Below are 21,237 nucleotides of genomic sequence, written 5' to 3' on the forward strand. Positions count from 1 at the left end.
AATGTTTCCGGAAGTTAGATTTCATGCACCCACATTGACATACATTTCACTTCCAGTGGAAAATGCATACTAATATACAGTGCTGGAAATTTACTGCTTCAGATTCCGCCTTGACAAGGACAATGACTTTACTGTCATTTGTCAATCATGTGGGTGGAATAGTGCAAACAGCTGTGAACTGCTTTTGTCCGGCCCTCTGTGCCGTCCACAGCAAAGCAAAGTGTTTCCTAGGATCAAAGACAGCCATAGTGTCCTGTAGGAAGAGACTGCTTTGCTACAAGCACACCATTTACCAAGTCTCAGAAGCACTACTTCGCTAAGATGCCAAGAGATGAGTCAAGGACTAGAGTAATTGTTGACAAGCTATCTACTGTCTTGAGGAAATACACGCACCAATACACCTCAAACACACAAAAACACACACTCCTTTTTAACCTGTTTTAATGAACCCTGATTACAGTTTTAATTACAAGAGAAAAAGGAAAAAATACAAGACCAACAAAAAGTACAAATGTTTCATCATGATGGGAAAGATCTCAACTCTCTCTATAGAGTGTTACATAACCGCTGAAAGAGGGAAATACAAAGAGAAAGAGATGAAGTGATATATATATATAATAGAAAGACTTTTACACAGTAAAATAATACAATGTCTTTTCTTACATACCGGTAGTCCCCCACAAAAAAAATTAAAGAAAAAAGAAAAAAAGAAAGATTTTTTATTTATATTTATATATAATATATACACAAGGCCAAAAAGAGAACATATAACAAATAATTTGATAGGAGATTATGTCCCTCCTCCCCAGCAACCTCCCCATGTTCTTGGTTCACCATCTCACGACACGGAGCAGCCAAAAACACACAGCAAATCACCACAACGGCAGCACAGGTCAGCTGAACAGAGCAGTGTGCGATGGGACACGTGGGGAGGACTGTCCATACACACGCGAGCGCAAAGGATCATGGGAAGGGTTAGGCTGACTGCGAGGCGAGCCTCTTGAAATAACAGTAATAGTATCAATGTTGGAAAGAAACATAAAACTAAAAATTAATATGAACAGTAAAATGTAATAATTATAATATTAATAATAAAGACATAAAGTCAATACTGATGGGAAACTTTATTTGTTCCTGTACTTGTTTTGTCATGTTGATGTTTTGTTTATTTCTCTTTTCCTGAAGAGTAAGGCAGTGGTGAGGTCTGGCATGGACCAATTGGAGGCCTCGCTCTGCTCAGAGGCCATGCAGCCTGCGAGGGCCAAACTCAAGACAAGGGTTCATTTGACGGCGCACAGGCGACAGCTCCTGAGGGGGGGGGGGGGGGGGGGGTGGTTGGGGAGGACCCCCCCACCCTCCTTCGTCTGCTAGAGGAGGGTTTCCAGAGGCACACAAGAAGGACTTGGAAAAAAATATACAGAGGTGCTGAGACTTCATCCCTGGGTCCATTTCTGATTGGTTTAGCTTTAGGCTTGTATATATGGGATCTTTTTTTCTTTTTCTTTTTTTTTGTCCACCTGGACAGGTTAGGTCCTTGCTACGTGGGGCAGACGCTCACTGTAGTGTTGCTTCTGTCAGCAGAATCGCTCACCAAATTTCATTTTGTTCAAAAATAAACATGATGGCTCCAAACAGGCCTGTTTTCATCATTTTATAGCTACAGACTATTTACAAATGCATGTGTGTATATGTGTAAATATATTTATATATATTTATATAAGATACTTCGTCCATTTTTTTGATCACTTGCAGCACAATGGCTTCTTTTATTGTTTGGATCAACCATCAATGATTTGTCACAAGAGCGTTGAGATGATCTGCCTAGAATCAAGTGGAAAAATCTTCCCTCGCGTTTCCACTTTTACACCATTTTAAAAATAGCTATTCATGGGATATATCAAACTAACGTTCTGAAAATGAAATCATCTGTATCAAATATATAGATTGTATATAATACTTATGTGTATATCTTCTCTCTAAACATGCTATAAAATGAAGGCAAACTGGCAGTGTGAGGTTTTATTTAGTCTGGTGCCTCGCATTTGAGTAAAGTGTTCTCTAAAGGCTGTGTGTGTGTGTACGTGTTCTAAAAGCAGGGGCAGTCTTATGTTTTAAGGCACCATCATCTCACTTGGGGCTCCTATTTGTTCATAGGTGTGAGTGCAACAGGAATGAGATTCTTCCATTTGAAACGCATAGAAAACTAAATCCCTCATCCACAAAACGCAGCCTGAGTTGGACTTTGTGCTCTAAAATCATTACATTTTAGGGATGACTCCCACTCCCACACACATTCATACATACATACATACATACACTCCCTGGCTAAATATCACCATCGTGTATGGGTGTGTGTGTGTGCGCTTGTTTGAGTGAGTGAGCATTATACACCAGACCCACTCTTCACTGCAAATGTCAAAAGCAATGCCTTTAAAACGCTTGCCTTCCTTATAAGGCAATTTCCCCCCAGTTCCATTCCCAGACATAGAATGAATAAGAGTAATAGCAACCCGGAACAGGGAAGGGGAAAAAGAAAATAACATCACAACATCAGACTCATCATTATCATTATCATCATCTTCTTCGTCATCATCACCATGGTTACTGCAGGTAGCAAAGTAACACTTAAAAATCTCTTCTGCATCCTGGCTGTACATGTGAAGAAAGGCCCCTCTCAGTCTGAAGCATGGTCCCAATGTCAGAGGCCAGCAAAAAGGTAGTCCTACTACAGCCTAAGGCCTGCTGGTAAGGGTGAACCCCATTGGCCCGACCTGGCATGAGGGTGGTCCAATTGGCTGAGGATGACAGGGAAGGCGGTCTCATGCCAGAGGGCCGATCAGACACAGACCCCTTTCCTGCTCTTTTCAAGTCGTCAGTCTAGGGCAGCGAAGGAGGAATTAAGGACTTCCTGTGAAGAGTTTAAGGACTTGCACACACTTGGCCTGATGCGGCATGACCTTTAACCAAAACTCACTTAATCAAGGATGTGATGGTGGTGGCGGAGGATGGTGGATGTTTAATGGCGACTTATCTATCAGTTTGTCAACTTCTTTCGGTCCCACAAATCACAGAATACATCTCCCCTCATACCAAGTTGAATCAGGCATAGTCATATGCTAGAAGGCAGACTCTAGAAGGCCATTGGTGTGAAGAGGCAATAAAGTGGAACTCCCGGCAGTCAAAACATGTCTAGAGCATCTAGACAGTCTGGTTTTAGACGCAATTCATGTTTGTCTGCGTTTCCTACGGTTTTTCCCCCACCTCTCTCCCTCTGGGTCGTAATGGTGTGTTTTGACTAAGGGACAGGCACTTCTGTAATCTCTTGTTTGTTGATGTTGAAGGCATGTATTAAAGTCTTCTTCTAGGGCCCTTAACAACAAGGCCGGACAGCTTTTTGCTGCCTCACTGGCTGAAGAGGCAGTCTTTTAGGGCCACGGGAACAGCCAATGGGAGGGCCCGGCTTAACTGAAGGAGGCGGGGCGAGGGGACCACAAGCCAATGAGGGAGGGAGTTTTGTCCTGAGCCGCTCGGTGACGTGTCAGTATTGAGAGAAAAGCGGTGTTTAGTGTCTGCCTCGGCACTGTGGAGCGTCAGTATACGTGTTCTGTCATATTTACAGTGTGTGCAGGTTATGTGACTGAGAACAGGACTTTGTTTCAATATACATAGTTTGAAAAGATTTGTGTGCACCGGCTTTAAACTCTACACACAGTATATGCATGTTTGTGTATCAAAAAAGGGACACTTCCTTCTGTTTGTGTGTGTGTGTGTGTGTGTGTGTGTGTGTACCAAGGCTTTACCTGTCTAAGTAAGCATGGGCCAATGAGTGTTGTGTGTGTCTAAACTGTGTATGTGGGTGTCAGTTGTTAGTTTTCCGTTTCATGTATGGCCATGTGTGGATGCACATGTGTGTGAGGAGAAGCTAAAAGGGTGTCAGCATATTTGTTAGTGTGTAGGCATGAGTATGTTAACGTGTGTGTGTGTGTGTGTGTGTATATATATATATATGTTTGTGTGTGTTTAAAATCAGCAGCCGTTATTCTCCAGGGACAGCTGGGCCGTGGCCCTCTGCAGCTCAGAGCTCACCCTCCTCTGGGCGGGTGCCGGGGGCAGGACGAGCGGGGAAGGGGGACTACGGCGCCCGCCATTCTCTGCCCGCCGGAAGGCGCCCATGTCCCTCTCGCCGCCAGGCTGCTCGTCGCGACCGGCGGCGGCGGCGGCGTCGTCCTCCTCGGGAGCAGCGCGCACCTTCTTATCATCGGCCTCGTCGCTGCCGGCCTCCAGGCGCTGGTCCTCGCTCCAGCGGCGCTTGAAGCGCAGCTTGAGGGGGATGCAGCGGGTGCCGCCAGGGCTGGCCGGGCCGAGACCCACCTCACGGGGCTCGATCTTCAGGCCCAGCAGGGCCAGGCCCCCGGAGGGACCGCTGGTGCTGCTGCTGGTGCTGCTGGTGGTGGTGGTGGTGGGCGGCGCGGCAGGGGTCTTGAAGACGTCCTCGTCCAGATCCTCGTCGGCCACGATGCCGTCGTCGGCGGCTTGTGGTGGATGGTGGGGCTGATTGACAAGAGCGAGGCCGAAGCCGTTGATGTGGTGTGGCGGGGCGAAAACATCGCCTTCGTCCTCCTCACTGATGTCGGTGACCTCCACCTCTTCCTCAGACTCCACATCAGAGATGGGCTCCACCTGAGGATCATGGGACGCACACACACATTCAGAAATATATGTACATCTTGTAATCCATGGACACAGAAGCAAGCATCGTCTACCTTTTGCAAATATATGTTCAATGTATAATAGTGCAATCCAGTACTACATTCGTGTAAGTATGTTCTCGGTATCCCTCTCAAAGTTTCTTACTGTTCTTTACACACAAACCGTATGTGAATGCAAGTTAGAAGACACCCTAAGTGACTGAATACATTAATATCAGTCAGATGTACACACCTTAATTTTAGGCGTGCCTCCTGAGTGGCTGAGGGACCCTGAGGAGGAGTTGTGGTGTGCGGAGCCGGACGCTGCGGAAGAGGAGGAGCTCCCCAGAGGCCCGTCCCGCTGCTTGCGTCCCGGCGGCGGAGGCTGCAGCTTGAACTGGAAGGGCGAGAGGCGCGGCTCCTCTGGAGGTCCTCCGGGCGGCCCGTGGGGGTGAGCGTGGTGCAGGGGCAGGTGGGCGTGGGAGTGGGAGTGGGCGTGGGCGTGGGCGTGAGCGTGGGCGTGGGAGGGGGGAGCAAGCGGCGGCTTGGACTCGGCGGCGTTGGCGCTGGGCCGATGGGGCTGCGGGATGACGATGTTGGGGTAGTGCAGGAAGGCGCGCGGGCTCAGGTGGTAGTTGTAGACGCTCTGCGTGTGCGCCTGCAGGTAGCGCTTCATGTCCTCCGGGTTGAAGGAGAAGTGGGAGCCCAGCATCGGGGACAGCGACGGGGACGGCGTGTAGGCCAGGTGGGAGCTGGGCGTCATGGACAGCGCCGGCGACAGGGTGGGCCCCAGCAGGCCCCCGGGGCCCGGGAGCGGGGACACCGGGAACGGGGACAGGTTCTCCGGGTGGGCGCGGTGAGACTGTGGCGGCCCGTGGGGCGGTCCCGGGCGGCTCGGCGGCGGCCCGTAGACACGGAACAGCGAGTCGTGGGACAGGCGGGGGTGGAGGAGGCTGCGGAAGGCCCGCTCTCCTCCTCCTCCTCCGCCGCGCTCCTCGCCGGCGCCTCCTCCTCCGGCCTCCTCCAGCTCGGAGGTGACGGAGGTGCCGTCGCTGCAGTCGCTCACGGAGCCGCGGGCCATGCGGCGGGCCACCGCGCTGAAGACGCCCGGGCTGCGCAGCTCCTCGCTCGGGGAGAGCACCTCGGAGGGGGTGGAGGGCGGGAAACGGAAATGGGAGCCCACGCCGGACGGCACTGGAGGGGCGCTCTGGGGAACTCCACTGCCTAGAGCGACAGACAGAGAGAACATTTTCAAACGATTGCATTGTTACGGAGAAGGGATGACATTGATGGACAGGGAAAAGGATGAGGGCAATAGAATCAAGGAGGGCAGTAGTATCAAGGAAGATGAATAGATAGATGGATGAATGAATGATGGATACAGGAGGGCAGTAGTATCAAGGAAGATGAATAGATAGATGGATGAATGAATGATGGATACAGAGAGAGAGAGAGAGAGAGAGAGAGAGAGAGAGAGAGAGAGAGAGAGAGAGAGAGAGAGAGAGAGAGAGAGAGAGAGAGAGAGAGAGATGGATGAGTGAATAGATGGATAGAGGGTGAGGGAGAGAAAGCCATTCTGAGGAGGGTACAAGAGCCACGTGTCGTCTTCCCATAAGCCCTCACAGTCTGCGGTCCTGTCGTGGGGCGGCTGCCAAGCTCTGGTGTTTGGCTTCTCTTTAGGAAAAAGCGCCTCTATGGCATGCATTAGCCCCCCAAAAATAGCAACAGTTAACACCAAATACGACACACCACATTAAAACACACACACACACAGACGATCATGAGGTTCCATTTTGAGCAAGGAATGACCTCACAGACAGACTAAAAATGAATAATCTCAAATACACACAAACACACTTTTTCATTGAAACACATCTCTGTGCCCTGTAAAAAGCACGCACTGAAGAATTTATAAGTACACTGTTGAACTACCTGCAGAGCCCATGTCTATGAAGGGGTAGTTGACCAGGACCAGCTTGTTGAAGTTGAACTTGTAGGTGAACCGCTTCCCTTTGGTCTTGTGAAGGATCCTCTTGTTGTAGTAGTATCTGCAGACAGAGACAAGAGAGAGAGACAGGGTTACACTCTCAGAGTGCAGGACAGGATTGGGAATCCAATACAGATCAACCATCATCAGTGAAGGGTTTTTCCAGGCTCAAAGACAAGCTCAAAGGTGATGGGAGAAAACGTGTCTTAGAGGTAAGTAGTGTGTGTCAGGGGGATTCCCCCCCCCCCCCTCTTTCCCCGATACTCGATAGCATTATATTCACAAAAGGACTGGGCGTCAGAACGGCAACATAGTCAAGGAACGCTGACGATACAGACCCTGGGGCAAGGCAGGTGCCTTTTGAATTATCTATGTAGGAAAAAAAAAAAAAAGACAACGAAAACCCTGACCAAGGGATTTGGGCGACTAATGGTCTTGATGCACCGATCGGGGATTTCACATGGATCAGCACCTGGGAGATGTTTTTTTCGAAAAATTCAAAAGGCCAAACGGGGAGTCAGTCGGCCCCAAACGTGTGAACCAGAGAGCATGTCTGGCAGATAAGCTGGTTAAATATGCACTGTGAGCGGTGAGTCATCTGCCCATTTGCTGAAGATGCTGTGGGGACCTGCTTTGATACGGCCACAGACTGGAGAGGGCGTTCGGCTTTTTTTCCACAGGAACATACTGTTCGCAGGCGCACATAAACACACACACACACACACACACATTTGGACACGCCAACATGCCACCTACACAGCAACAAAGGGTAGACTCATGCACATACACTCCCACACACACATGAGTGCACAGATGCCAATGTGCCACCTACACACCCATAAAATGGTATAACTCATACACACGACAACACACACACACACACACACAATCATCAACACAAAGTCACGCCAACATACATACAGGTAGCCTTTCGTTAACAACATCACACTACAGAATGACACACAGACACACACACACAACAACCAAAGCCTTCTCTTTCATGGGTACACATTCCCACACACGTATACACTTGCATGACGTGCAAGTGTGGGCACACACACACACACACAAACACACATACAGAGGGTTAAACACGCTGAGGCACACAAAAAGCAGCTCTTTGAAGACCATTTGAACTCACATCAAAAGGATCAGAGAGCTCTCTTAAGCATGTCTGTGACTTTCGCCCATGTGTGTGTGTGTGTGTGTGTGTGTGTGTGTGTGTGTGTGTGTGTGTGTGTGTGTGTGTGTGTGTGTCTGTGTGTGTGTGTGTGTGTGTGTGTGTGTGTGTGTGTGTGTGTGTGTGTGTGTGTGTCTGTGTGTGTGTGTCTGTGTGTGTCTGTGTGTATTTATATACTAACAACTACTGCCAAGTGGCTCACTTCCTAGTTGGGACCATCATAATTCCCCCCGTATTGGGCCGGGTGCCACACATAAAGCACGCACCTGCACTGCAGATTAGATACTAAATAAAAGAAGGATGAGACGGACTTGTTTATAGAAGTCTGGCGGGCACGTGTTTGCCACTTGTCAAGTAGTGTGAGTATGCGGTGTGAGTATGCGGTGTGTGTGAAAGATTGAAACTGTTCTAAGTATGACATGACTTGTGTCATATGCATGAGGAACTGAAAGTAGACATGTCTAGTCTATAGGGTCAGGCAGGGTAGAGAGTAGGTGAGTGTGTGTGGAATCAGCAGCAGACATGGAAATTTGACTGTTCACACAATATAACCTCCAACTCAAAACCACACACACACACACACACACACACACACACAAAAGAATAAAAGAATGAGAGGAAAGAAAGAGAGAAGAAAAAAGGAAAGAGATGGAGCACGTGCAGAGCAGAGGGACGAGTGCCTGCAGAAGTCATCAGATGAAAGCGCAGCCTGCTCCCCATCTGAACTGCACCCCCACATGATTGATCACAACCCCCCCCCCCCCTCATCCCTTCCAATCCTCCCTCTTTCGTTACATGCCTCTCTCAATCACTCGCTTTTCGTTTTTAATATCCCTCATCTCTCCCCTTTATGTCTCTGTTCTCCCCCCAGACTCTTTTGGCCTCCCACACTCAAGTCACTCCCATCGCCCCTCATGCGCTCCAGACGTTCTTCTCCTCCATCAGAGTTCACCACGCATCTCTCCATCCCCCTTGCGTTCTCTCTTTTCCCCAATCTCTTACTCCCCGCTACACACAGACACACAGACAGACAGACAGACAGACAGACAGACAGACAGACAGACAGACAGACAGACAGACAGACAGACAGACAGACAGACAGACAGGCAGGCACACAGACATACAGACACACAGACAGACAGACAGACAGACAGACAGACAGACAGACAGACAGACAGACAGACAGACAGACAGACAGACAGACAGACAGACAGACAGACAGACAGACAGACAGACAGACAGACAGACAGACAGACAGACAGACAGACAGACAGACAGACAGACAGACAGACAGACAGACAGACAGACAGACAGACAGACAGACAGACAGACAGACAGACAGACAGACAGACAGACAGACAGACAGACAGACAGACAGACAGACAGACAGACAGACAGACAGACAGACAGACAGACAGACAGACAGACAGACAGACAGACAGACAGACAGACAGACAGACAGACAGACAGACAGACAGACAGACAGACAGACAGACAGACAGACAGACAGACAGACAGACAGACAGACAGACAGACAGACAGACAGACAGACAGACAGACAGACAGACAGACAGACAGACAGACAGACAGACAGACAGACAGACAGACAGACAGACAGACAGACAGACAGACAGACAGACAGACAGACAGACAGACAGACAGACAGACAGACAGACAGACAGACAGACAGACAGACAGACAGACAGACAGACAGACAGACAGACAGACAGACAGACAGACAGACAGACAGACAGACAGACAGACAGACAGACAGACAGACAGACAGACAGACAGACAGACAGACAGACAGACAGACAGACAGACAGACAGACAGACAGACAGACAGACAGACAGACAGACAGACAGACAGACAGACAGACAGACAGACAGACAGACAGACAGACAGACAGACAGACAGACAGACAGACAGACAGACAGACAGACAGACAGACAGACAGACAGACAGACAGACAGACAGACAGACAGACAGACAGACAGACACACACACACACACACACACACACACACACACACACACACACACACACACACACACACACACACACACACACACACACACACACACCTTTACATCGATTTATTTAGCCTTTTAGAGTTTTATTCAAAGTGATTTCAAATAGATGTTTGTTTTGAGAGTTCTGTCTATGCTGCCTCTTTTGTGCCTTGTGCACTTATGCCCTTTTATTGTGCATTTGCTTTTTATTTATTCCTTGTAGAGCACGTTGCAATTCCTGTCTGTGAAGAGCACTATACATTTTACTTATAATATGGCTATACAGAATGCTACAGAAAGTTCCATTAACGTGAACAGACCTTCCAAACATCCGGAGGTCCGATAATTCTGTATAATGACTACTGCAAAAAATTAAATCACCGCAGCCAATGGCAACGAGTTTTGTGCTTCCGATTCAAATTTTTCATATCATTCTATGAATAGTTTGTTCACTACCTAATTGAACTTCATTGAAAGTGAAAGTCAACAAGTAATACGATTCTATGCAGCATCAGAAACATTTCTTTCTGAAAGGTTCTGTTTGTGTGGCAAACTATTTTTTTCCCGGCAGAAGCCACGAAACGGTAACAAAATCCTTTTAAATTGTGTTAAGTTTCCTTTCTCATTTTAGCAAGTGCCCGTATAATAAACAGAAAAATAATTAATTATCCGCTAATCATTATTGGGAAATAAGTCCATTCAGGGCAGGACTTATTTCCCGATAATGACCAGCGGACAATACATTATCCCTGACTTAGATAGACATTTTCATCTAATACTAGAATTTGGGGTCAGCACCTTGCTCCAGTGGCTAATACATGAGCTGGATCAAAGGTACCTTCAACTAACTATTCTCTCTTCCTCCAACTATCTGGCAACTCATTTATGTAGTGAGAATGGGGCTGAACAATTTCTCCCTTCATCCTGTTCTTCCAAGTCCTATCGTTCACTTCCTTTAAGTACTCCATAGGTACTTTACTTACTGTGGGTGGGTGCTGTCCCTGTGTGGGCTATAGGGTCTTCCTGGAAAGAATGACATGAAGTGTGTGTGTGTGTGTGTGTGTCTTTATATTGTTATATTGTGTGCGGACTGTGTGAGCTTTCTTCTGTGAGTGTGTAACTGCAGTTCCTCTCCTTGTGTGCAGTGGGAGTGGATGTTTTTTTTTCTCCCCAGAGAGCATTTGGCTGTGATGCGGACGCGCGCGCTTATGTGAGTGCTGAGTGGGCCGCCTCTTTATGAGACACCGCACAACGCCGAGTTCAGCGAGTTGAAGTGTTTTGTGTCGGCCGCTGCCATGGCAACTGGCTCCTGGCATCGCTGCCGACGCGGAGCGGGGTTGGTTCTTCTGACATGAGACTACCAACGGGTCACATCTCACACACACACACGCACAAACGACGACAAGTAAAAAAAAACAAAAAAAAACATGAATGATTGCTGTCGATGAAGAGTCGAAGAGTGACAGAACATGAATGGGAGACGGAGAGAGCGAGAGAAAGATGAAAAAATAGGAGGTTGGACTGACAGAGAGCAGAACACCTTGTAGCACTAAAGGAGCAGGACATAAAAAACATCTAGCCACTGCCTGTCAACAGGGCATACAGACAGAGAGAGAGAAAGAAGAGAGTTGTGATGGCACAGATACACAAAAGAAAGGTCACAACACTCCTTCACATCCATTTTTTGTATTCACATTCACACACACACACACACACACACACACACACACACACACACACACACACACACACACACAATTTCCCTCCTTCACCTGAGGGTACACAAACAAGTAGGTACATGACATAACCACCTAGTTTTAAGCTATACTTCTAAGTAAACACACACACACTTACCTAGGATAAGTTGTACTTGTAAGTAAAAAAACACACGTGCGGGGTGGTATGTACACACACACACACACACACACACACACACACACACACACACACAAACACACTCTCGCTCACCTGAGAGCGCGGCTGAGTTTGTCGTAGTTCATCTGCGGCTTGCACTTGCGGGCGCCCCACAGACGCGCCACCTCGTCGGGGTCCTTGATGACGAACTCGCCGTAGTCGCCCTGCCAGGCGATCACGTCCTGGTACTCTTCCTTGCGCAGCAGCTCCAGGATGAAGTGCCATAGCTGGATCTGGCGCGAGCCGGGGCTCGACTCCGGTTTGTAGGCCCAGTCTGGGAAGGCGAACCCTGGGGAGAGAGGAAAGAAGAGGAGGGGGGGTAGGGGAAGCCCCATGGAGGTTATTAACTTGAAAAAAGTTAAGTTGTAAAAGAGGCACGTGAATGGAAAATAAAAACTAAAACCAAATCACACTCTGGGCATACGCAAATGAAACCAAATGTATTTGCTATAGTACATTCTCAAATGCGAAATGCTGTTGATGTTAAAGAGATGCTGTGCTGTGATCCCTTTACTCCAGTCGTAACCATCTGCGTGAATGAATTCGAGCAAAATGTTAATTGTTCATAATGAAATGCTGTGTACAGGGCAGTGTAGTCTTTTTTTCCTATAATGAGCCCTCATCGTTATACTAATCCCATCCAAATGTTGGAGTGATACAACAAGCTTTACTGGCAGTGTGTCTGTGTGTGTGATGGAAACATTGAGGGCAGTTGTGTGTGTGTGTGTGTCTCTATGTGTGTGTCTGTGTGTATGTGTGTGTGTGTGTGTGTGTCTGTGTGGCATGTGTTTGAGGGTATTACAGCATCAAGTTCTTTAACCTTGAGGCTCCAGTCAAAATAAAAATGAACACCCACCCACTCACACACACATACATTCACTCTGAGAAAAACAGGCAGTGTGTGTGTGTGTGTGTCTGTATGATGTGTGTGTGGTTTGGTATGTGAAGTAGCTGAATCAAAGAGGCAAATGACAAAGTGAGTGTGTTTCCATGCCTTCATGTCTTAGACTCAACACACAGCATCAGCAGAAGGCCAGCCTACATGGCACCCGACAGACTGAGGGCTTCATCGCTTGCTCCCTCTTTACACACACACACACACACACACACACACACACACACACACACACACACACACACACACACACACACACACACACACACACACACACACACACACACACACACACACACACACACACACACACACACACACACACACACACTCCTCATTGGAACCAGATGTGTAACTAATCACTCCAGGATATCTGTCCTATTTTCTCACCCTCTCTTTTTCCTTCTTTCTCTCAATTTCGCTCTCCAGGACTATGCCCTTGTTGTTTTTTTTTCCCCTCTACTTCTTTCTTTCAATTTCTGTCAATCTTCTGTCAACTGAATCACTCTCTTCCCCCTTTTTTTTTTTGCACCATCAATCAATGGTCCCCTCAGTCACTCGTTCTTCCTCTCAACCACTCACTTTCGTTTTAAAAACCTCTTTCCACCGCCCGCTTCCTTCTCCCTCTACCTCTTTCCTTTCAATCTTTCACTTCCACCACGCGCTCTTGACTCGGCTCTCGCGTTCGCATTCTTATTCATCACTCACACCATCTTCCTCTCTCGGTGGGGAGGAGGGCTGAGTCACTCTGAAAAATGAACAACACAGATGTCACTACCACCTAAAACCGACGTGTGCAGAGGGTCGGCAAGATGGGGGGGCCCCCGCGAAGCTCATCGGCCAATCTGGCCCTTGATATTAATATCTCGACTTGGTTACCGGATCGTAATGCCTGTGGTTGATTCAAGGAGCGGGGACGCCACCCTAGACGATAAGGAGGGCCAGAGCCTGGGCAACAGGTCAAACACTAAGGTGGAGTTTATTTGTCACCCAGCAGGATATGGCCAGGATAGGCAGAGGAGAGGTGTGTGTGTGTGTGTGTGTGTGTGTGTGTGTGTGTGTGTGTGTGTGTGTGTGTGTGTGTGTGTGTGTGTGTGTGTGTGTGTGTGTGTGTTTGTGGACTGATGTGTGCGTCTTTGTTCAGTGCTCGGACTAAAACACACAAGCGCTGCCACACACATACAGACACACGAACACACACCTTCGTGACTGCTCTGTTTGGGCGTATAGGGGTTGCCATGGGGACCGCTTAGGCCAGGCTTGCATCAGCCGCACGTCAGGCGGACTGCGGGAGCGAAGGAGAGGGAGAGAGGGAGAGAGAGCGCGAGAGAGAGATGCGAGCGTGCTCAGATGTTACGTGGGTCTGAGTGCGGCAGCAGTAGCTTTACCTCCGTCTGCACCACACCAACAGGGCCTCCGACCCACACCAGCCGCCTCAGGCTCCTACCCCGCCACGCAGCCAATCAGGACGCACAGGCTAACGAGCTGATGTAATTAACTACATGCTTGACTGACATACACACAAACACTCACACACACACACACACACTAAGGAAACTAGCATCCATTAAGGACGCACACACACCAAAACTGTGGCCTGTGAGTGAAAGTGGATGACAAACACGTCAAGCAGCGCAAAACCTCAGCAGGTAAGGCAACGTGAGAAGACACTCGTACACACACATAAAGTGAGCACAAAGCTGTCGCGCCCGCCGAGTGTGTGCGTAAGTGCTGACTCATGTCGAGCGCGTGAGCGTGTTTGTCATTCAGCTTTCACAAGGACCGCGCCGTACCCTCACTAACTCACTGACTCTCTCTTTCTATCTCTCTCTCTCCCTCCCTCCCTCTGCTTCCATCCTTTTCTACCCATCTTTCTCCCTCTCCCACAATCACCTAGCAACAAGACACTTTCGGCACTAAAAATACACAGCAAAGACGTGTAACAGAACAGAAAATGGCCTCAACGAAAGATTATAGAATGAAAGAGACACAAGGACAAGTCCAACTTAAATAGCCAAGTCCAAAACACAAGACAAAGAGGGTAGGAGGGGTTGTGGTAGGAGGGAGAAATAAAAAAATAAGAGAAAAATCTTCCCCAACTACAAAAACAAAAAATATTTCGTTCCCAAACTCTATCCTATTACCCTGAAGGTTTTCATCACAGGGACACACTCACTCACAGGGGCTCACACTCTTTTGCTCTCCTCCCCCCCCCCCCCCCCCTCCCCCCCCCCCCCCCCCTCTGTCTCTCTCTCGACACTCGCTCTCTCACACACACACACACAAACAGAGTTGAAGCTAGGCCAGACTTCTGTCAGCAGTGGTGTATCAGACATGAGTGTGGCGTCTGCGCTGCGTCTGCTGCACAACACACATGCTGGAGCTGACGCCTGCCGACCCAACGACCAGACAGACAGGGCTTTCCTGCCCCAGCTATTCAGCGCCAGTTACACTCCTACCACACCAAAACACAGTTTCCTCTCTTCCTCTCTCTCTTACACACACACACATACACACACTTTTAATCTCTCTACATGAGCAAGCTCACTTTGGATTCAGCACTGTTTTTCTCTTGCTCACACACACACACTATTTCTCTCTCCCTACTGTACTCGCTCACACTCACACTCACACACACACACACTCACGCACCTATGCACACAGAACAACAACTCGCGCACACATGTGGCCTGGGTGCACCGCTGGGACGCGTGTTGTAGCTGCTGGAGACAGAAACCACCTGAGAGAGACAACATATCCAAACATAGACTCCAGCACAGCCAAGTGAGGATCACACACACACACACACACACACACACACACACACACACACACACACACACACACACACACACACACACAGACACACACATATACACATGGGTGTGAAGAGAAAATGCTGCGTGCATAAACACCTTATCATAACATCGCACAGTCTATCTTGCCCGTAGGTAGTATTGGCAGGGAACAGAGATTAGCTGACTGATTGATACTAATGCTCTTTAGATCAGTCAAAGTGATCAAACACCCCCTCTCCACACACATTACGCACGCAGACATAATCCCACACACGAGCAAGCACAAACACATTCAGAACACGCCACAGACAAACACACCCCACACGCACATCCAGAACCCCCACCCCCCACACACACACGCAAGCACACCAGCAGAGATGAAAACAAATGTGCAAAGGCAACCTACACACACACAGGGATGAACAATCCCCTCCAATACATACACACATACACACACAAGAGTACTTTAGCTGCTGAGCCAGCTGAAATGACTTACAGTGATAACAGTAAGGAATGAATAAGACCCTTGTGCTTACATACTAAGCTACACTGATCTATTTGGTCAGCTATGTTTTTAAAAAAAAAAAATACAGATCACTTTTTTCCATGTGTGTGAGTTTGGAGTGCTTTGCAGTCTTGTTTGCAAATGTGTGTGTGTGTGTGTGTGTGTGTGTGTGTGTATGCCTGCATCAACATGTATGAATTGCTGTGGTGATTATACGTCTAATGTGTGTGAAGTGTAACACTGTCCGTCTGTGTGTGGGTACACTGGTTCTGATCAGAATCAGCAGGAGACGCCATTAGAGAAAGCACCTGTTGGAACGTGTGAAAAACAGGCCGTTTCCCCCGGCCGCTCTGCTTGTGATTACAGGCTGCTATAAAGTGCCTTTTATAGACACCCAGTGACGTCGGTCTGTGCGTCTGTTTGGAGTGGATATGAACAAGAAAAAAAAAAAGCAGGGGACCATTGTGCATGTGTGTGTCTACATATGTGGGTGTGTGTTTGTGTGTGTGTGTGTGGTGTGTGAGGGGGAGGGGGTGGGTGTTATAATAGCCCCCCAGACTCATTCCCCCTCTGGTTCTGCGCGGTCCCTCCATCGCTCCCTCCCTTCCTCTCATTCTTCTGCGGGGCTATATTTAGGGCGAGGAAAAGGTCGGCCTCCATCTGCTAATGAGGGTGGCGGCAGGGAAAAGGTAAAAAGAGTGGATGTGTGGGGGAGGAATGACTAATACTCTGCATGTGTTTGTTTGTGTGTGTGTGTGTGTGTGTGTGTGTGTGTGTGTGTGTGTAAGAGAGAAAAAGAGAGTGAGTGAGTGAAAAAAGGGACAGAGAGAAAAGGACAAACTGTATTTTGTGTGTGATGTAGGCTTAACTGAAAGGTGTTTGTGTAGGTGTGTGTTTGTGTGCCTGTAGGTGTTTATGTGTGCTCATCCAACAACAAAAAAAAAGTGAGATTAGGTGTGTTTTGTTAGTGCTTTGTGTGCAAAAGTTCTAAGCACACACCGCCACTGTGCCCACACGTAGCAGGAGACGAGGAAATTTATAAAATCTGTTCCCAATGCCACCAAATCACGTTAACTACAATCACACTGAGGCCGACACATTCCAAAAAGCTTCTCTCTGTGTGTGTGTGTGTGTGTGTGTGTGTGTGTCACACACACACCACACGCTTCTGGCACACAGGTTCCAACGGCTGGACCCAGAATGAGGCCCAACTCGTAACCTAGGGTAACCAGCCAGTGAGACGATGGTGGCCCTCCTTAGACACACACAGACACAGACACACACACACACACACACACACACACACACACACACACACACACAATGCTGGACCCCCGGCATTAGCATTCGGCTAAGCCGTTGGAGGCGTTTGAAAGAATACTCGAAAACCCTGCGCCCCACGGAAGAATGGCCAAAAGCAGCCTAGCACGGGGAAGAAGCCGCATTTCGCCTCGAGTACAGGAAATGCGACATCCTCAGTACGACACACCACGCTAGCCTCACACCAGTAGTGTGGCTTACGCACCCGCGCTCGCGACGGAACAGAAGACAGAACAGAGAAAGAGAGTGAAAAAAAAAAAGACAGAGAGAAAGAGCGAGAGAGTAAAAGATGCAGAACACCACAAGAAAGGAAAAGGTAGAGGAGGAAACGAGTAAGACTGAAAGCAGGCGGAGGCAGGAAGAGCGGTGCATTGAGCGTGAGAGACTAGCAGAAAAAAAAAGAGAGAAGTAGAGAAAAGGAGACAGACGGAGAGAGAAAGAGGAGAAACAACCAGGTTGAGAGGAGCACATCAAAAGAACACGAGTCATCTGCAGGTGCACAGTGCCAGGCCTCACATGATACCACACATCACGCTTACATAACACACACACACACACACACACACACACACACACACACGTTCAACTCACCAATAACAAGTTTGTACATGTAACACATTCAGGTCTTCACAAAGTATGACCATGTGTGCATTAAGATAGAACATTGTAAAGCACAAACATTCACACACACCACTGAGCATGTGTGGTAAATAAAACAAATTAAAAAAACAATTAAACAAAAACATTTCAAATAACTGTCCCATTTCCACTGTCAATCTCCATAAGTGTAAAGTGGGCATGGTACTTCAGCACACTTCAAAGCAGTAGCCAATGTATGTTAGGTAGGTTCTAAGGCAAATGGCTTCTGTAGAGCGGCACACTAAAATATCCGTTGACACATGAGAGGGATTTGTCCCGAGTTATGAATAGTGTAAAAGTCTAAAGGAAACCAAAGAACAGAAGAGAGGAGAGGGAGAGAGAGAGAGAGAGAGAGAGAGAGAGCGTGTGTGTGTGTGTGTGTGTGTGTGTGAGAGAGCGAGAGAAAGAGAGCGAGAGAGAGTGAGTGTGTTTTCTCAGGGCCACAGACTTCCAGTCAGGCATACTGGAGTGTGAGAGCTGTGAAAGGCTAGCCAAAATAGCTCCTGTTAGACAAAGCACCCCCGCCAGCAAAACAATGATCTAAGACTCTTCTACTGTAACAGCGGACTGGACAGGTGTCTGGGCACCATTCCACACAAGGACTGAGGCAGGCCAGGGATGATCGAATGAGTATGTGTATGTAGGCTATGCATGTGTGTCTGTGTGGGAGTGTGCCTAACCCATATAGCTCTAGGTCATTGTGACATCCAAACTCTATCATAAGGGTAACACTGCACCAGTAGAAGCTGGCAAGTATGTGTGTGTGTGTGTGTGTGTGTGTGAGAGTGTATGTGTGTAACAATGCATGACGCCAAGATATGGTCACATCCATGGCCTCTCCTGACAGAGAGAACGAGAGAGAGAAAGAAAGAGTGAAAAAAGAGAGAGAATAAAGAGGAGAGAGAAAGGGGCATGGCAGGCCAGACGAGCGGTGCGCTCGCCAACTCTGGCCAGACAGAAATCAGACACAAGGCAGGGCTGTTCCACGGTCTAGGCCTGTGATTAGAGCAGTCATGGATGGACGACCAGCGAGACAGAGGCACGGCGCTCTGGGTGGGCAGCCAACTCCTCGGCTTCTGCTGCAGCGGAGAGGCAGGGAGGAGGGAGCGGAGAGCAGCCGGCCAGAACCCAGACGCAGCCTCCTGGGGTCAGCAAGGCCATGGCAGCAGACCTCTCCCGCCTGTTGCCCTAGGCTTCAGTAGTCCCCAGAGTTTAACTCAAAACAAGGCAACTACCAAGTCACAAAAGGAACTTACAGAGGACTGACCCTTGAGAACTGTCCTCTATTGTGAAAAAGAGACTAATTAGAGTCTACCAAGTTTAGAATTCCTCACATGTTTGTCTTCCAGGGTCACCCTGCGGGAGATTCTACAGATTCCACTCACCTGAGCATTCAGGCATGGTCAATCCCTTCAGTCGTTTATAAACAATGGTCACTCTTACAACAAAAATCAAAAGAGTGAAGAGGCCTCTGAGAGGCACTGAGTGATCAGAGGCCCAGGCAACAAAAAGTGGCCCAGAGAGAGCAAACAAGCCCCTGCAGGCATGCTGAAAGTGTGAACAGGCCCCTACAGGCCTCCGGCTGCCACCCACGGGGGTTTTCCTGCCCCCGAGGCTCAGAGAATGTAGGTGAGGTGAGCAAAGCAGAGCTCAGCAAAGCAACAAGAGTGAAGAGTGGCTCTTCAACTGATCAGCAAAGGAAGAGTGGGAGTGGGTTGTTGGGGGGGTGGGGTGAAAAAGGTGAACAAAATTCTCTCGAGGTATATCTGGCCAAGACTTAGAGCCAATAGATCAAAGCTTATCAAGTTCCCCTAGGCTTCTGAGCAAGAGAGTGCAGATTGAGCATCAAAATGGCCGCCCTTAAGATAATCACAGGTGGAAACCTCTTTTTCCTGGAAGAGAGGCAAAAGTCCTCAGATACAGCTGAGGCAGGGGAAGTGCCGGTGACGTCTCAGCCTATCTGCGGGTGGCTGAACTCTTAATATCTTATCGGGTGGCAGGGCTTTGATCAAGCTTATCTGTCAAACAGGTCCAACTAGCATGACCTTTTCACCCACTTTTCTCTCTGTCTGACTTCCTAAAAGGAAGGCGATGGTAAATAACACAAGTTTTGCTCAACAGTTAACCTGACTTTTTTTCAAAAAAAAAGTTAGTTTTTTTCCAGAGTTGTATTTAAGAAACCACTGCACATTTTTCTGATGTCATCTTACAGTTGCTGAGTGACATTCGAATGAGTTGGCGGTCATATTCAAATTTGCAGTGGTCCGAATATGACCATCAACTCATTAAAATGTCACTCAGCTGTACGTAGGATGACATCAGAAAAATGTGCAGAGCTCTCTTAATTTTTTCATAAAATTGTGTCTTTTTTTCCCCTTTTAGGATAGGACTGTGAAGAGACCAAGAGGAAGCGAGTGGAAGAGAGTGAGATCGGGAAATGACCCGCACCGGACTCGAACCCAGGTTGTTAAGTTTCACTATTGTCTGTCTGCACCCTCTGTGGCAGAGTAAGGGACCGTTTTTGTTTCTGAGACTGGGAAAATGGCCTCCTCTAGCTATGGTGTTTAGAGTTTTTTTGTTCCTAGTGTGTTTGGAGCTTAAGGGCCCAGAGTTGTACTTCTTTGTGCCATCAAACTATTTAGCCGTGCCTCTTCACTCCATAGTGATAATGGGTGCATCATTGACAGTACAGAGATCACGCAACCCTTATCCCGAGAGAGATGAAGGGCCATTCATCGTTTGATTTCACTAACAACTAGGGGGTATTGGTATTCAATAATGGCAGCAGCTTCCCCCACCCCTTGTATTGGGATAGATGGTAATGAGGGTCACCCTCTCAGCGGTGGGGAGTGATTGTGTCAGGGCAGGGGGTGGTCATGGGGGTGGGGTGTTGGGAGAGTGTAGACAGCGCCGTGCAGTGTCCCCTCCCCCACTCACCCGTAGACGGGACCATCAGCCCTCGGGGCGGCAGAGAGACGCTTGTCTGGGCTCTGGACATTTGTCTCTGCTGGAGAATGAGCGGTTGAGTGAGAGGCCAGGGTGTGTAAAAGTTTGTGTAAGATGATTGTATCCGTGCATGTGTGTGCTTGTTATCCGAATGAATGTGTGCATGTGAGCAAAATGTAAGTGCCAAGTTGTTTGAATGGCTGGTGAGGATACCTCTGCAAGCAAACCAAATGTGTGTGTGTGTGTGTGTGGGGTGGGGGGGTTAGTTTTTCCTGTCTACATTGCCCCACAGGTGGTCTTGTAGGTATGGCTGGTCTTTTCCAGCTCATTCAGTTCAGGCCCCGGTCAATC

General features: G+C 48.3%; 1 protein-coding gene across 2 annotated transcripts in view; it reads right to left on the reverse strand.

The window, feature by feature from the left end:
• Nucleotides 1-432: 432 nt before the first annotated feature.
• Nucleotides 433-21,237, reverse strand: part of erf (Ets2 repressor factor) — a 27,207-nt gene continuing 6,402 nt past the window's right edge. Inside the window, exons 2-5 of one of the 2 annotated variants that reach the window (XM_076301977.1) lie at nucleotides 11,838-12,057; nucleotides 6,621-6,736; nucleotides 4,942-5,912; nucleotides 433-4,680 (exon numbers count right to left, since the gene is read on the reverse strand). In XM_076301977.1, coding sequence (XP_076158092.1) covers nucleotides 4,027-4,680; nucleotides 4,942-5,912; nucleotides 6,621-6,736; nucleotides 11,838-12,057 — 1,961 coding nt within the window. In that variant the 3' untranslated portion in view covers nucleotides 433-4,026. Of the gene's footprint in view, nucleotides 4,681-4,941; nucleotides 5,913-6,620; nucleotides 6,737-11,837; nucleotides 12,073-21,237 lie in introns of both variants that reach the window. The other variant, XM_076301976.1, reaches the window with a different exon arrangement.

Source organism: Alosa pseudoharengus, unplaced genomic scaffold (assembly GCF_046254945.1).
Source record: "Alosa pseudoharengus isolate Yale_2024_CS ecotype anadromous, Long Island Sound unplaced genomic scaffold, YU_APseudo_1.1 YU_APseudo_1.1_scf_23, whole genome shotgun sequence".
In the NCBI taxonomy this organism is placed as follows: Eukaryota; Metazoa; Chordata; class Actinopteri; order Clupeiformes; family Clupeidae; genus Alosa; species Alosa pseudoharengus.